The sequence below is a fragment of the Acipenser ruthenus genome, chromosome 1 (genome assembly GCF_902713425.1).
Source record: "Acipenser ruthenus chromosome 1, fAciRut3.2 maternal haplotype, whole genome shotgun sequence".
Lineage (NCBI taxonomy): Eukaryota > Metazoa > Chordata > Actinopteri > Acipenseriformes > Acipenseridae > Acipenser > Acipenser ruthenus.
In genome coordinates, this window is record NC_081189.1 from 10,507,317 (window position 1) to 10,524,842 (window position 17,526).

The window sequence follows — 17,526 nt, forward strand, 5'->3', positions numbered from 1 at the left end:
ACTGCTGGTTTTTACTGTTGTATTTTTAATTCTGTGCAAGAATCTCCAAAACAAGTTACTGAAGATTTAGTTTGAATGTGAAAAATAAAGGTGGTGGTGGTGGGGATCCCTCCTGTTTACTATGTATATCACACCACAAACAGGTGAATGGGCTTACACTGACAGTCTTTTGTGACCATGCAGTCACACCTTCTGATTCTGTGTTTAACTAGAACAAGCGCATCAAGCTAACAGGATAGAGGTGCAAAAGATGTGGCTGCATACAACGCAGCTGTATAAACGGTTACAGTAATACTGATAAAAAGATTATATCCTGCAAACAGTATTAAGCACATGCCTGTGGTTCACGTATGGGTGTCACTGACATGCTTGACCTGGGCACCAGATGGACTGCTGATCACTGTAGACACTGCCAAAGTTAATATTTCGGTTTCATACAATTGACTCCAGCCCACCAACGGACTATGGACTAATAATAATATGGAGATAAGAATAATATAATATGCTAACTTGGCTTTTTTTGTACATGTGAAATGCTTTCAGAGCAATATTAATTACCATCAACCTACGTCTGAAGTAAGTGGTAAAAGGAGATTGCCTATCTGGTTCAGTGAAGGATTTCCAATGATTCAATCAGGGGAGTGCCTGTGCAGCTTAATATGGATTTGCAGTATGTAAATAAACAAGCTCCCCACCCCCCCTCGCAGGGGTCACTGAATCACTATGAGGTGAACCATCCCAAGACCATTATCAGCACAAGGGCCAATGCAATGCTGCCTGTCCCCAGCCAGGTTCAGTACTACTGCAAACAGGCTTTGAACCACACTCACCCTACAGTCCACTGTGGACCCACCCACATGGTCTACACACAGCACAGTACATAAGATTTTATTGAAAAGTTTTATTTTATTTATTTATTATTATTATTGCTGTGTGTAACTGAGTCAATCAAGATATTGAAAAAGTAGAACATTTGTTTTTGTTTGATTTTAGAAAGTTGTTGTGCTGCAGGTGAACACCACCTCAGGTGTGTTTCTGAAATGCACTCATTTGAGTTTCGGCGTTTGTACAGAAAACAAATCATTAACTTACACATGACTAACATTGCCATTTTAGGGTCTGGTATGTACTTTCAATGTCCATTTTGTTTTTATTCAAAAGGCATGAATACACGGATTTATATATATATATTAAATATATAAAATAAAAAAAAAGCAATTAAAAACTGAAAAGAATTTTCCAAAAACAATGGGCAAGTTTGTTTGTTTGGTGGCAGTGTTTCGTACTGCCCTGCAGAGGAGAGGGTGAGGTGGGGTGGGTGGTCTGTCACACTTCTCAAGTGTCATGTAAAAAGTCACTAATCCAAAGAAATTATGTCAGTGATGCTGGTTCCTCCCCCAGCCTCGTTCCTGCTGGAGCTGCTGCTGCTGTGGTGGCTGCTGCTCTCTTGGTGATGGTGGCTGGCTGTGGAGGAGGAGGACGAAGAGGAGATGATTCCTCCACTTGAGGGGGCTGCTGCCTGCAACGTGCTGCCCAGGGTGTCCAGGAACATTGGAGCACAGTACTGCTGGGGAGTGCAATAAGGGTTTAAAGACTCACATTGCAAACAGTACTTAACCTAACAGCACTCTCAAGTCAGCTCTTAAAGGATCCCAATGATTCAGCATCAACAACACGGCTAGGTAGCCTATTCCAGGGTTTCCTAATCCTGGGGGACCTCTGTGTCTGCTGGTTTTCACGCCAACTGAGTTCTCAATTACTAAATCAAACCCTTAATTGAACTAATAATATGCTTAATTAGACCTTTTTAATTGTTCTCAGCTCCTAAAAAGTTGCCGATTTCAAGTTACTTATAAAATTGTATAGTTAACTTAAAATCTCTAAATGTTTAAAAGCTGAAAACAATTAAAAAGGTCTAATCAAGCTAATGAAAACCAGCAGACACAGGGGTCCCCCGGGACCAGGGAAACCCTGGCCTCGTCTATACCCTGACCACACTGTGTAAAGAAATGTCTCCTACCCTCAGTCCTAAGGCTAGCTCTACTTTTCCAAATGTGTAGCCTGGTCCTGGTATCTGTGCAACACCAAGTACAGGGTGATTAGACAGTAAGTTTACCACATCAACGTAACATACCATTGATGTGGTAACCCTACTGTAATCACCTGAGTCTACGTGGCTATGGTTAACTCTATCCACTTTCTTACTCCAAGGTCCATGGAACACCAGGCAACTTAATGTAGGGGACATTTTCAAACAAATCATCTAGTAGCTTAAATCTAGATCAACAAGCAATTCATAGAAAAGGTTGCAGGAAGTTGCCTGCATCATTGCAAGTCGGCAACTAGGATTCTACAGGCTCAGACAATGCGAGATGGATTTTGATGCAGATAAATATCGAAACTCAATATAGGAACAGAACCATATTCAGAATGGCAATGGTGATATAAATTAATAAATCCATTGACACTGGAAGCTACTTACTTTTTAAGCTGCTCTGATTTTTGTTGCCTGCCATTGAAATATGTAACCCAGGCGGCTATACACCTGTTCGTGAAACTGAAGATAAACACTGAAACTGTGCAAACAAAACAAACGATAGCATGCACAGGGCTAGTTTCTCAAAACTACATTTTTGTGTTAGTTCTGATATTCTTGCTCCCAGCCATATAAATAAAATCACGCCCCAAAAGAGCATACCTGCGGGTCTCCTTGAATCAGTGAAAGGAAATCCAGACCTAGAAACAGAATTCAGAAATCTATTATTTATAGGAAAAACTGAAGACAAACGAATGGCGGGTGTCAGTAAGGCATTTAAGACCGTGGGTGTCTGAAAAATGACATTTCTGGAAAACTAAATTTTAATGTCAATTGATAGTTGATAATATCACCTTTGTAGAAAATCATTGGACGGTTGTCTACAGCATTGTTTCCACCACAATAAACTGCTAGAAGTGAAATAAAAAAACAACAAAACAAACTTGAATTTCAGTTCCACCACAATAATCTGCTAGAAGTGAAATAAAAACAAAACTTGAATTTCAATTCCACCACTACTGAGCCTTTTTTATAGCTCTGGATGACAGATAAACAGTGCAAGCTTCAGCCTGGAGTTACTGTATGGAGGGTGGCAGTTTGAATCCTGTACCTTGCATGTCCGTGGGGATGGTGGAGAGTGTTGAATGATGGAATGGAACTGCATAGTCAGCGAGTGCAGAGGGCAGGAAGGACGTGTCCACAGTCTGCATGCTGGGCCCGCGCCCTGCAGGGGGCTGGTACGATACCACCCTTGAGACACACAGGCAGAAATCAGTGAGAGACTGGCCTGGCAGCACAACCCTACTAGTTAAGTGGTTGTAGATACAAAACATATTACCTGTTGTGCACACACATTGCTATGCAGTATTATGTCTCAAATATGCAGTTTTCTATGCAGTTGACTAACAAGTATTTATAAATTAAAAAAATATTATCTGGTACTATGCTAAGTTAAATATATCTATGTTTGCAAGTAATACTTCCAGATAGTTTTGTACTTCCTTGATCAGATCTCCTGGAGGGTGAAATTGCCCCCCATCCCTTAATGCCACCTTTCCTGTCATTATCCAGCCAGCCGCTTCCACTATTGACTGAACTGCTTTCAGTCAGTATCATGCTTTGACCGCAAAGAGCCAAGCAAGTTTAACAGATGGAAATATTCCCATTGGATAGCAGTGTGATCCATACCTTGTTTAGTAAGACACAAATGAGCTTGTTACCTATATATTGGTTAAGCTCTTATTAAAACGTGAAATGGGTGAAACTGCTTGTCAACAGGAGTCTTATTTCCATCCCCGTGCAGTACTGGATACCATGTTTATTATATATATATATATATATATATATATATATATATATATATATATATATATATATATATATATATATATATATATATAGATATATGTATTTTTTTATTTATTTATTTATTTTTTTTTTAAAAGCACACCATAGGTAGAATAGGTGCTTTTCAAGTTTCATATATGAGGCCTGTGTAGCTAGTGGAAGTGAGGTACAGGGACTACTTATGGGATTCTTTTGATACTGTCAAACTGGTGCATCTTACACAAAACTCACAGGGAGGGGCTTCCTAAGACATACAAATACAACTACATACAGTTCTTTATCACTACACTGACAAGCTAAGACACAGGGTTACTTGATTTAGTTTCTTAATATTCATGACAAGACCTTTTGTCATTCAAAATGTAGCGAAAAGCATGTTCTACTGTGAAGGAAATGTATATGCTTCTATATACAAAATTGCTCCCAGATTACCCTGTCCCCTGACAAAAGCAGTGTTCACCAGCTTGGTGGGAGGGGATCAATGCAGCAGCATGTATGCTGCTATTAGGTAGGGTTAGAATCTGAGACTAGCCCTGCATCTAGTCCTAGATTTTACAACTACCTTATTATTGAAATAATCAAAAGCAATCAGACTCCAGTTAAACACAGCTGCAGGAACAACTCCTAGTAGTAAACTTACTCGGTGACTTATTCATGCTGTGATGAGAAACAAGATCAGTTAGCTGGGGCCTGATAGCTGAAGCCTGAGAAATCATTACAATAATATGAACAGGAATTGTGAATGTCAGTGGCAAGTTGCAAAAAACACATTCAATTAAATTTCTCCTTTAAATTTTCCCCTTAAAAGGTTTCTCGAGTTTAAGAGTGTTGCAGAGAGCGGCGCAACACATTTAAATCAACTCTATATAAAGGTGTTACACTTAAACTGAATACTTAAGCCATTTTATTCAGTGTGCCAGGTCTTGGTGAAGGACTAGTGAGATTCTAACCCTACATTAGGTTATACTGCTTGTAACACCTTTATGTCAGGTCTGTAGAATCAAAAACAGATGCTGAAGTGAAGCCCCACCTGGTGTTTACTGACCCCTTGCCGTGGCCCTCCTCTGTCTTCATGTTCATGTAGAGGCAACGCTTCTTGAGGGGTGGCTCCTCCTCCTCCTCTTCCTCCTCCTCCTCTTCAGAGGAGCTCTCTATCGTCAGGTCGATCACGTCTGCTTTCTTCACCCCGCTGGGCTCACTGCCGGCAGTCAGCACAGAGCACGAGCGGGTCACCACACTGGAGCCTGCAAACAGAGACCCAATATAGAGTCACGCACACACAGATACAGGTGCAGACAGACATCACAGAGCACGAGGGGCTCCCCACACTGAAGCCTGCAAACACACACATACAGTGTTTGCAGGTTCTAGCACACACACACAGTTAATCTGGAGTCTGCAAGTTCTCACACGCATGTAGAGTTGGTGTAGAGTGCACAAGCTAACACACAAAGAATAATGCTACATGGTCATTCCAGCTCAACTGCAACAGTGGTTACTCAACCGCAATGACTTGAATTAAAATGGGTTTGGAAAGCCCTTGAAGCTTTCTTTCTTTATTTATTTCTTTATTTATTTATTTATTTCCACTTCTCAGAATTTGCTTCACTTGAGTTGAAATGACCCACAGAGATCTTGGCACTTGGGTGCTCACTTTCAATTTTAGTAGAACACGGGCTTGACACTTTCAGAGCCTCTTTCTTTGGTCTCATTGGGCACCAGGTTCCATCTTCCTGGAATTTTATTTCATCGACATCCAAGCATTCATTTAAGATTTCCATGAAAAGCCTGAAAAAAAAGTAAATAAAAATGAGGAAATCCAACACAAACCCGATTAGCTGAGGCTAAACCCAATCCAAAGCATGCCCCCGGGAGAAGGCATCAGAAATCTGACAATGCTATTGACCCAGCAGTCAGACCTACATCCCCACAGTCTTAGCTACAAGGCAAAATCCTGGTCACAGCCAAGGGCATGCAACTATGAAAAGCTAAAATTTTTACTCAAAAAAGAAAGTTACATACATTTATACAGCAAATATATAGGGGCAACGCTGTCCCCAGGAATGACATAACTCACCCATCTATTCTAAGACTTTCGTAAGCAGCTTTCTTATCACAGACCGGACAAATCCAGGTGGACTTCTTCTCATTCATCTGCAGGTAGAGTGCTGCGTCGAAGCACTGGAGATGAGAGCATGTCACCGCGCGGCAGGGGACCGCCAAGCGCATCTTACCCAGCTGGGGGGGGGGTGGGAAGCAATCGTTTCAGTCAGGCAAACACTATTCACACTACAAAAAGAGCAGATCACATACTGGCAACATCTGAAAATAAATAAGGGTGTTCAGGGGAAATCACTGCTGGATTATAATTAGGACTCCTGATTTTCGGTTTTAACATAAAACACCCCCCTGATGCAAAAAAAATGGAATCAGTGTATAGCCAATAAACACCGGAAAAACAGTGGAAATGGTTACTCAATTCATGTTGACCACCCCTTTCTTATTTAAAAAAAAAAAAAAAAAAAACACCTTTCCCAGTGCAGCTGGGCAATGTCCCTCCTTCCCATCTTGTATCTATCATTGATTCGTTCTGAATACTTCAAACCCACCCCAACAACTAAGTGACACACAAAAAACAGAGGAATATGACCATAAGGATTCGGTTGTGGAAGACAGCAAAGGAAAGAAGGTACATTTGAATTGGTCAAGTACTGTCAAGTTACTATACATATTGACAGAAAAAAATCCCCAAGCATTTTGGAAAGTAACTGAAAACAATAATTCCATACAGTACAGAAAAAAGCACAGAAAAAAACCCCCAGAAAACTCAAAAAGCTAAAAATAAGCACAGCAAAATGGAATTAATAAAAACAACGCTACAATTTGAACGATCGCCACCCCCCAACTTTGAGCTGAAAGTCCAATTTTCACCATTAATTTCCGGTTGTTAACAACCATGTACAAATAATGCCTGAGGGGAAATATCGCAGCTCACGTGAATAGAAGAAAAACTGTAGTAGTTGCTCTGTGCAGGAATGATTCAGACAATTACTGCATCATCAATGATGAAGGTTCAGATGACAAAGACATGGAGTTCGGCGGTTTTGGATCGAGGACATAAACTCCACAGTCTGACTGATTACGCTTTCCTGTTACACTACAGTCCGTATTTTTATTTATTTATTTTTTAGACACTTCAAGAGCTTCTAACAGGTACATTTTAATGCTATAGTGCTATTATTTTGTTATGTTTTCATTATGTAAAGCCATTTATTTTAGTGTACTAAATTTTGCCTTCGAAAAATTATATATATATATATATATATATATATATATATATATATATATATATATATATATATATATATATATATATATATATATATATATATACACACACACAAACTTAACAAAATAAATGTCCACAGCAGAGGGTTTGAGACATTCTTAAATTGTAAGGCTAAACCTGGTGTAAAATAAAATTAAGCTAAAAATATTTTCATTAATATACATGGTGAAATAAAGCCAGATAAAAAATGTATGTATCCTTAAAATAGTAACAAATAAACAGAAAAACAGTACTAAAAAATAAAAATAAAAACATGATAAGATTAAATCTATTCCTTTTATCCTACTGTTTGAAAAGCAACACACAGCAGCTTTTTTTGGTAATTTACTGCAGTACTAGCATTCAATAATTGTTATTTGGTCATTTTTAAAAGCTGGTGCAATACAGTGGCTCTGATCTTAAAGTTAATGGCAATTGAGAAGTCGGATGTAAGGTGGAGCAGGAGCAGAAAGACAAAGCATGACGGAGAACACTTACTGGGCACAACAGTGACACTCTTAAGCTTGTGGTGGCGATCTCACTGTCAGGATCTGCAGTTAGCTTCTCTTTTACTGGAGGAGGAAACAGGGACAATAAAAAAGATATCAATTAATTTTAATATGCTCTAATTAAAAAAAAAAAAAAAAAAAAGTATCTAAACTATATAAGAACATGATTCAGCTGCTGGAGTCAGCCAGAGTCAAACGGTAGCAGGCTTGTATCAGGCTGTAGGAGAATGTTGTGATGTCAGCGCAAGGCTGGGATTAAAATCAATCTGGGGAAGCTTTTTTTCTCCCATTTTCATGTTGAAGCTTCATGAGCCTGTTAGTGTCAGCTCGACTCTTTGTTGAGGTGCAGATCAGCACAGGCTAGCACCTGACTTGCTGTGGCTGGTCTATAAGCTGTGCCAGTAGCCTGAGAACAGGCTCTGTCATGCATCCTATCTCTCCTGTCTGTTTCAACAACACTTCAAGGGCTGTTTGCTCTTCAACAGCTACTAGTGCTTGACTTATTCAACTCACTGAATGGCCAGATAAAAAGCAACAAGTACATAAAAAAGTAAGTTATTTATATACATATATAAAAACAAACAAGAAAACCATTCTTCCAACAGCGACAGTGCCTCAACAAAGGCTCTACAGTCTGTTAGGTGACTCATCTCTTGACGCTTATTATTATTATTAGTTTATTTAGCAGACGCCTTTATCCAAGGCGACTTACAGAGGCTCGGGTGTGTGAACTATGCATCAGCTGCAGAGTCACTTACAATTACGTCTCACCCGAAAGACGGAGCACAAGGAGGTTAAGTAACTTGCTCAGGGTCACACAATGAGTCAGTGGCTGAGCCGGGATTTGAACCGGGGACCTTCTGGTTACAAGCCCTTTTCTTTAACCACTGGACCACACAGCCTCCTTATCTACCATTTTGGTCGACTACCTTCATTGAAGAGCATAATCACTTACAGTTGTTAATGTTTTAAATCAGGGGTATAGATGCAAGCATACAGAGAGCACTTAAAGTTACTGCAATAAAGCAATCTTGCCTGTCTCCGACCAGGTTCTGATCACTTTGTATTGAGACACAAAACCGACTGATCCCAGATCTTTGTCTAAGTTGGATCCTAAAGGATCCCAAAGAATGTGGCTTGGTAATCCATTTCATAACCCTTCTACTTACTCAAAGCTCGAGAATGGTCAGAGTTTCGGATGCCTTTCATTTTTAACCTCTGCAACAGCAGTGATGACGTGAGCTGCCTCACGAGATACACAGACAAGGAATAATTCTGTAGAGAAGGGAAAAAGAATGTTTATGTTGAAAATGGATTTCAAACACATATTCCCTATATTATAACGACATTTACATAAGCATGTACATGCACACATGCATGCAGAAGTATCTTCACAATAACATGCTTGGGTGGGTGCATGTAAGTTTAATGTAAATAGTGTTCTTCAAAGCTAAGTGATTAAGATGTGAAATAATGACAAATGCGGATAAATGAATCCTGTTTTAAATACCATTATACACAGCTGTAACAATTACTATATTCACATGATTATTGTTTTGAGATTCAGCTTTTATTTGGGAGTTCCCTTAAATCCCTGGTTAAGAAAGATACATGGTATTAATGTTTGTGACAGAGTAGCCGTCTGCCATGTGCGTGCATTCGCTGCTGAGTGACAGGCAGGAGATCGAGACGGAGGTTGAAGTTGAATGCCCCCCGCATGCCAACAGGATTTATTTACATATCAACACACTGAACAGCTCACGTGACACTACCAGCAATGGCAGTGCACGGAACACATACAACACAGTGTATGAAAACTTTGGTAGGATCTACAACTAATCTTCTCTGTTCAATAATAAACTAACCTTGCTGAAGAGATTGACCATGGTGGATAAACGGTTAGACATGCGACAGATTACTGTAATATAAACTACACTTGTCAAATGACCCCGGAGATTGGTTGTTCCTCCATGATACATCAACAGTCTTTTTTTTTGGTCATGTGGGTATTTAACAAAAATATCCCCCAAAAATAAAAATGATTAGTGTTAGCATATATTTTGTATGTTTCAAACATATTCTACCATTGCACTTCTCTCACACTGTCTTGACACTAGGTATTCAGTACATATTTTCCCAAAGCACTGCAACTGCTATAGGTACCCCCTTCGATGAACACAGCCTGAATAGTTTAGTTTGTAAAAAAGAGAATTCCTGTTCAGTCATTGCTTTCGTCTCTCTAGTTTACAGTTTTCATCGGTTGAACTAGCTGCTGGTGCCATGTCTACCAGAGAGCTGTAAACAATGATAGATGCCTTACCTTGCCAATCTCTGGTGCCCATGTAACAGAAATCTGATTGGGCACAGCCGACGTTAGTCTAACCAGCGAGGTGATATTTAATGGCCGGCCTGGCCTTTTCTGCTCCACTCCGTTTTTGGGAGGAGGGGCATACCCCTGTACAAAAAGGAAATGCAGACTTTATATTTAACACAACTGACATTTTCAGCTGCGCAGCTCAACTGGATTCACCACTGTGCACTATATATTTAATTTGTTTTGAAAATAATGATCCAGGAAGGTGGATAGCAAACGATTTTAGTTTCATCCAGCTTGTGTTCGCTGTAAAAAATGCAAGTTGTTAACTTGTATTTTGAGAGATTATGTATTTAACATTCACCACTTGCATTGTTAGCATGAAACATTGATTGTGCAACAATGACAATACAATAAAATGTATAAAAACACAAAACTGAAACGCATACAGATGGTTGTTAAAACAGGTAGTACTGACTTATTTGTTAATTTAAAAATCAAACAGAAATGCACACGACTGGAAAACAAACAAATATAAAAAAAGATATATATACAGTATATAAAAAAATTAAACAAACACTTACAGGTAAGGGAAAAATCTTTCCATTGACTTTGATACACAAACTGTTTGGGTAATTGTCTTCTTGAGGGCAGCTCGTCTCTGCTAGGCAAAACCTAATAGCAAAATCACAACTGAAAATGTATTTCAACCCTCACACTGCACCTGCAGAGGAATACGGTTCTCTTGCTACACCAGTCAATACAGGGGGACTAAACAGAGGACAGCTCAGCCCATGAATGAGGGTGGCTGTATAAGGAGCATGTTGGTTGCTTATGGCTGTTCTCATTAAATACACAGCACTTCAGAACGGTAATGAAATATTTTGTTTACATGACAAGGAAGCTGTATGGAAAAGAAAGTATGTTTAAACCTAAAATACTGTATTCATTATTTATAATTGAATAACTTTCAAATTACACTGGCTTGCTAAACAGTTGTTGAGCTTATACAGTATGAGGAAAGTAATTTCCCTGAATTGACTTTCTTTGATTTTAAAATGTCTACAGTTAATTATACAGTTAATTATAATGTAATTATTGTACACTTTTTATACAAAACGTGATGATGCTAAGCACCTCAAACTATCAACCAATAAAACACAGCTGCAGTTTTAATCCCCAATCGATTCTATACCCGCCCTGTTTAAAAAATAACAGTGTCAGAGTCCAGACTGACCAGAAAACTTACCTCATCTGAATCTGGACCATATAATCTCTCCTACCCCCTGGCAGAAAATCCCTTAGGGGAAACAAAGGGAAAAAGAAAAGGCTGCCTCAGTTGATTCTCTTATCAATAGGGTTTAAAGATACACTCAAGTTCAAGAGATTTGCATACATTGACATATAATTACCTGGAGATGCAGACTTCTCTGACTTGATGTGGAGTTAATGCAAAGATGAAAAACTTCTCTTGAAACCGTTGAATACTGCTTGCACCTACAAATGACAACATGTTAAAGTCTAATTCAACAGCACAGCTAATGTTAATGCAACGTCATTTCCATCCAATACAAAATTTCCAATATAAAGGTATTTCAGAGCGCTGCCTGCGTTACAAGCCCTTACCCAGGCTTGAAGGTTTGATGAGAACATCCAGCACGTCGTAGAAGGGCAAGCTTTTCATCTGGACGTCGGGGTGGACCGGGGGCATGGCCGTGGAGCCTGGCTGCTGCATGTCCAGCCTGGGCTTGGTCTCATGCAATAGCACAGCACTGACACCGGCTGAATGGGAGGTAACCGAGCCAGTGGGGTGAGAGTTAACGATGGCCACTGCCAGGTCAGACTCCAGCAGGGAGGAGAAGTTACTGTCCAGGGAGTAGGACCTGAGAGCCGACAGGTCTGGGAGACTTTCAATGGTCCTGGGGTAGCGGCGTCTGTACAGTTCCTTTATTTTGATTTGGACAGCGGGGCTGCAGCCACTTTTTAGCAAATGCAAGACCCTCAACAGGAGTTCATGCTTGCGACCGCTTTTGTTCCGTCCAGCAAAGCCCAATAATACCTGTAGTTCTGACACACGGAAACTTGATATCATATTCTGCAAAATACAAGAACATTTGGATAGTTTGTGCACAGCAAGCTATTTAAAATTGTACTCTCCTCTATAGTACTAAATACAATAAACACAGGAAACATGGCAAGCGTTAATCTCTTGTAGCATTCAAAATTAAAACAAACTTTATAAAATGATACTTAATAAAGACAACTGTTTATTGCAGTTTGCAGGGAGACAAATCATTTTTCACTTTCCCATTGCACAAATTATATACACACACACACACAGAGAGTAATCCGTCGCGTATCCTACTGCGATGGGACCAGAGTTAGGGAGCTCCCATAAATCCCTTGTTTAGAAAGTTACAGGGTATTTTTGCTTGGAATAGAGTAGCCGTCTGCCGTATGTGTGCGTGCATTTGCTGCTGAGTGACAGGCAGGAGATCGAGACGGAGGCTGAAGTTGATACATCCCGCAGATGAACAGGATTTTTTTACATATCAACACAATGAACAGCTCACGTGACGCTACCAGCAATGGCAGCGCACATACAACACAGCGTATGAAAACTTTGGTGGGATCTACAATATCTGAACTAACCTTCTCTGTTCAATAATAAACTAATGTTGCTGAAGAGCTTGATCATGGCAGATAAATGTTTAGGGTGGATACGTGACAGATTACTGTAGATATATTTTCCATTCTCCAAAACTAACTTCAAATTCTCATTTTAGAAATTACAAAATAGCAGTGAACTTAAGTGAAATATCCACCCCCAGGGAACATTATTTTATAAGAGCGATCATTCCTCTAAGGCTGAACTTCATCAGTTATTAGCATTGAAGACAGACAGTAGTTCTGTACTCATCTGAAGCTTTATTGTGCAAGTCTCTGCTCAGCCAGCCATTCACCCCATCTAAATTACTATAATAAAAAGATATTTTTTTTAAAATAATACATAATAAAAAAGATAAAACATTCAGATTTATAATTTGATTTGTGTGGTGGGCATCAACCACACATTGGATGATTAATAAATTAAACATATGTGTACACAGAAGTTAGAGTTTCCATTACTACTTGGCTTTTTAAATTTGTATTAATTATGGAAAAAAATCCCCCCCCCCCCCCCCCTGAAAAGTCTAATATGTTTTAACATTATGTTTGTTTTTCACATATAAAATTCTACATGACAGTGTGACACTGGCGATTAAGAGGAATAAAAAACAGAACAGTAAACACCTCAATATACAGACAACTTGCTGTATTCATGAAAGGTTGTGTTTCAGAATTTGACCCCCACCCCAAGAAAAATATATTTTAACTATTCAATTATTTATTTAAAAACATTTTGTAGGCGTTCAATTTGCTACATCAGCTTTAAGTCAACCAAAAACATAAACGCAATATCTCATCCAGCAACACTGAATGTTGGTTGGGAAACAAGTATAGCTAAAACAGATATTTTATGAATACAGGCCAGTATGTAAAATTCACACCGAGAATAAAAAAAAAAACAACAGAAGTGTACTATATAATATGTGCCACATTTATCCCCAGTGGGAAAACAAACTTCAGCTGTACAGTATCACTAGACTTTTAATATCACATTAACCACCAATAGTGTATATTAGCAGCTATCCACCTTTGATTTCACAATGGATCAACATGCAGTAAACACAGAAATAATAATGCATTGTTCCCTCCAAAATGTGGGTTCAACCACAGCTGTCCCAAACGAATCCGGTTTGAATAAAAAAAAAACCCACAAAAAACAATAAAAGCCCAACTGACCCTTCATTTATACGGTCCATGCTTGCTTGTTCTTACTTGTTAATCCTTTTTTTCTTTACATTTCCTTAACAAATGGGATCGTAAAGTGCATCTAAAATGTTAAGCATATTTCCAAAAACCCATTAATAAGGGGAAAAACACAAAAGGTAAACCAATAAACACACAGTATATATACACATACAGTGTGTATATATATATATATATATATATATATATATATATATATATATAAACATACACACTGTATATATAAAAATATATATAAATACATTTAAATAGACTACTACTAAATTAGTATATTTGAATTCATAATAAAATAAATACGTAGACAAAAACATTTTTTTTCAGCAGACTGTAATAGTATATGCACGTCGTATAGTGCCAGTAAAAAATACTTATTAACCGTGTCAGATAATATACATATACGTAGAATGCTAGCCTATAGTTGGTTTGACGTGCCCGTGAATTGGCCGTTTTAACCAGTTAGTTAGAAATAATAATGAACACGAAATGTTTCAAAAACACATACATTAAACAGTGTCAGAATTCATTTGGGAAAAGTGCTACACCAGAACATCTCAATGAAACAACTAAAATCTGGAGCACGGGCCTAAAGATATATATATTATATATTGTTGAGAAAGAAGACAGACTAACCTCAAACCACTGAACATGATCAACAATCACACGGTCACACTTTTAAAAATAAATGTTTAAGTTATATTTATAGGCTTCCAACGCTGATGTTTTAAAATGATTGTGTTCGATTTTTATGATATCTTATATCCTAACGCACCTCTCTGTTTAACAGGGATGCGCTGCTGCACTTTCTTAGCGTAGCAGTATTAATAAAACACTTTCTCCTACCCTCAGCTCCTCAAAATCAGCCATTTTCTTGCCGCGACCATCCTGCACCGCGCAGAGGTCTTCGGCCACGTGACCAGGGTGTCCCGCAACATAGGTTCAATCAATGTACTGTAAATTACTTCTGAATTTAGTACGGAGCTGGAGGGACTAAACAGCGTTCTAGCTAGGACGACAGTATTCGAGGATCATCTCCAGTTATTCACATATTCTGTACTATTGTAATACCAATTGCAATGTCAAAACGCACAGTTCTACTTCAGGATCAGCTAATCCCGACCTAAAGCCCTCGGTCTGAAACTCATTACTCGCTTGCTGTTTGTGAAAGTGTCAGTGAGTGAGGGAGGAGGGCAGAGTTCATTATTCCGTATTTCATCTATGTTCTCTCCTACTTATAAAGATGATTATCAGTGCTGCCCTTTATAATACGTATTGTATTTTAATAAACCTCAGTAAATCAAAACGGTATTGCAACGGTGTGTGCAGATGGAACACTGTGACCGCGCCGTTGTTATGGACGGGGCTCGTTAGCAGCAACACCAGCTGTGTAGGGCACCGAGCAGAGAAACACACACGCACGCACGCACGCACGCACGCGTATACGGATGGATCAAAGAGTATTGATAGTGTCATCAGCTATCTATGTGACAATATTTGATTTGGGAAAATCAGTAAGGTTGTCTGATCAGTTAGTTATGGAATGGATACATTATGTCAGACCTGACAGAGTAATAATATTCTCTTCTGTTATGGCAATTGAATCAGGGGTATCTAAAGCTAGACAGGATATAGTATGAAAAATCAGACATGTGTATAACGAGTTGTTTTATAAAGGAATAAGAGTTTTATTTGGATTCCTGCACATGTCGAAATAAGGGCAAATGAAAGAGTGGATTTAATGGCAAAAAAATGCAACACAGGATACAATAGACATGAACATTTCATTGGGTAGGACAGAGGTACACAGTATTGTCAAGAGGAAGGTTTTGATGACATGGCAAGAGCAGTGGAATAGTGATGAAAAAGGGAGGCATTGTTTTAACATTTGTCCAGTGGTTGATAAGAAGGCACACAGTAGGTGTAAAAATAGAAGAGAGGAAATAATCTGGAGTAGAATTAGAATAGGACATTGCGCCGTTAATAAATTACTTAATATCACAGGCGAGCATGACGGTGGAGATTGTGACCAGTGCAAGACAACAGCATCCATGAAGCGTTATTGTTGTAATTGTACAAAATATTTTCCACAGAGAAGCAAGATAATGAGGAAATTGAGACAAGTCCTGTATATTTAGACTTTTTAAAACATATTACCACAGAGCATATTTCACAAAACACAATAATTAAGTAGATACAACTCAGTTTAGAATTAATATAAATGATGTGTTTTATGACCAGTACTTGTTGGTAGCAGTGAGTCACATCAGTGATTCGAGCAGCCACCCTTTCATTAAAGAAGAAGAGCAGAGAAGCGGTGCTAGCGGGAGCTGGAGCCTGCAAGAGACAGCCTTAATAGACGGACATTGGTGCAACCTTGCACCGTCGGTGACCCCTCGCCAGTGCGGCCAGGAGATGCAAGGGATCCAAGGGATTCAGGGGGCGGAGAGGTGCACCTGGACAGGAACAAGGGACGGAGGGCTGTGGTTGGTCTAGGTTATTACGTTGGCCAAATGTTGTTGGCGGGCTAAGGGCTATTTAGGGGAGCCTGTGGCAGTGTGCCCAGATTGGTGGTTTTCCAGCCAGATTTATGGTTTTGGATACTGTATCAACTTAAACCAAAAGTGTGAAGCAAAACATATATATATATATATATATATATATATATATATATATATATATATATATATATATATATATATATATATACATACACATACATACATACATGGCCGTAACTAGCTATGAGGACACAGAGGTCATGTCCTCAGTTGTTTTTTTGCATCGTCAATGCTGATGCTCGTGTAAAAATTCTGGTAAAGTACAAAAGACTCCTTAATTTTCTCTGTTGGTTTGCCACGTAACATTGATTTGGAGATTGAATAGTAAATACCAAGCAGTCATATAAATACTGCCAGTTATAGCTTGAAACTTAAGTTTGACCTCGGTAGAATGGCAGCTCTTGTTACGATGCTGTGTATTATTATTATTATTATTATTTTTATTTATTTATTTATTTATTTATTTATTTATTTATTGGCAGACGCCCTTACCCAGGGCGACTTCACAGTTCTATATAAAAAATACATATCAGAATTACAGAAAGCTCTCCCCCTACTATCCGACAAGTAGAAATAAATGAAGCCACCACAGCACCTGGTAGTCCCGGGCGGTCTCCCATCCAAGTAGTAACCAGACCTGACTGCTTAACATCCTGGATCAGGCATACTCAGGGTGGTATGGTTGTAGGCAGAAGCTATTGCTGCTCTCAGGTCATAGGATGGAATGACCCTGCTTTCTCAGGGATTATCCTCCTTTATTTGTTTTCTCTTGCTTGGCTTTTTTATGTCGTATTCATGCTTTCATTTTCTTCGTATGGAGATTTCGGGAGAGTGCGTCTGTGGCGTCATAAAACAGCACATTGTTTTTTCTTCAATTCATTGAAGCTGCAGCAACTTTGAAGCAGTTAAAATAAGTATTAATAACACGATCATAATGTAAATATTAAACATTGGTAAATATAGATATTATTTGGTAAGTACAGAAGTGTGAAACAGGAGTTTTTCAAAAGCAACAATCACACTTATTTTGCATAAAAGCACAGGATACACTGGCCAGCAATACT

The 17,526-nt window shown here is 38.8% G+C and overlaps 1 protein-coding gene across 14 annotated transcripts; it reads right to left on the reverse strand.

The window, feature by feature from the left end:
- Positions 1–5: 5 nt before the first annotated feature.
- Positions 6–14,903, reverse strand: LOC117403556 (E3 SUMO-protein ligase PIAS2-like). Of its 14 annotated transcripts, none has more exons than XM_058998362.1 (16): positions 14,748–14,903; positions 13,881–13,971; positions 11,661–12,129; positions 11,447–11,531; positions 11,284–11,334; positions 10,619–10,709; positions 10,041–10,175; positions 8,890–8,995; positions 7,710–7,783; positions 5,961–6,121; positions 5,538–5,671; positions 4,914–5,127; positions 3,147–3,286; positions 2,890–2,946; positions 2,699–2,736; positions 6–1,567 (listed from the first exon to the last, which is right to left on the reverse strand). In XM_058998362.1, the coding sequence occupies exons 3-16, from the start codon at positions 12,124–12,126 to the stop codon at positions 1,358–1,360; spliced, it is 1,962 nt and encodes a 653-aa protein (XP_058854345.1). In that variant the 5' UTR covers positions 12,127–12,129; positions 13,881–13,971; positions 14,748–14,903; the 3' UTR covers positions 6–1,357. The 14 variants fall into 14 exon arrangements, with proteins under 14 accessions (XP_058854345.1, XP_058854233.1, XP_058854397.1 ...); XM_058998250.1 differs by having other exon boundaries at positions 14,538–14,794; XM_058998414.1 differs by having other exon boundaries at positions 14,677–14,782.
- Between the last annotated feature and the right edge of the window lie 2,623 nt (positions 14,904–17,526).

Excerpts from the sequence above, each read along its gene's own strand:
- LOC117403556 (XM_034005741.3), bottom strand. The coding sequence starts at position 14,771 with ATGGCTGATTTTGAGGAGCTGAGG. Across the intron at positions 11,532-11,660 it reads CATCAAACCTTCAAGCCTGG|GTGCAAGCAGTATTCAACGG; the intron begins GTAAGGGCTTGT and ends TGTCATTTGTAG. Across the intron at positions 10,176-10,618 it reads GAAAGATTTTTCCCTTACCT|GGGTATGCCCCTCCTCCCAA; the intron begins GTAAGTGTTTGT and ends CTTTTTGTACAG.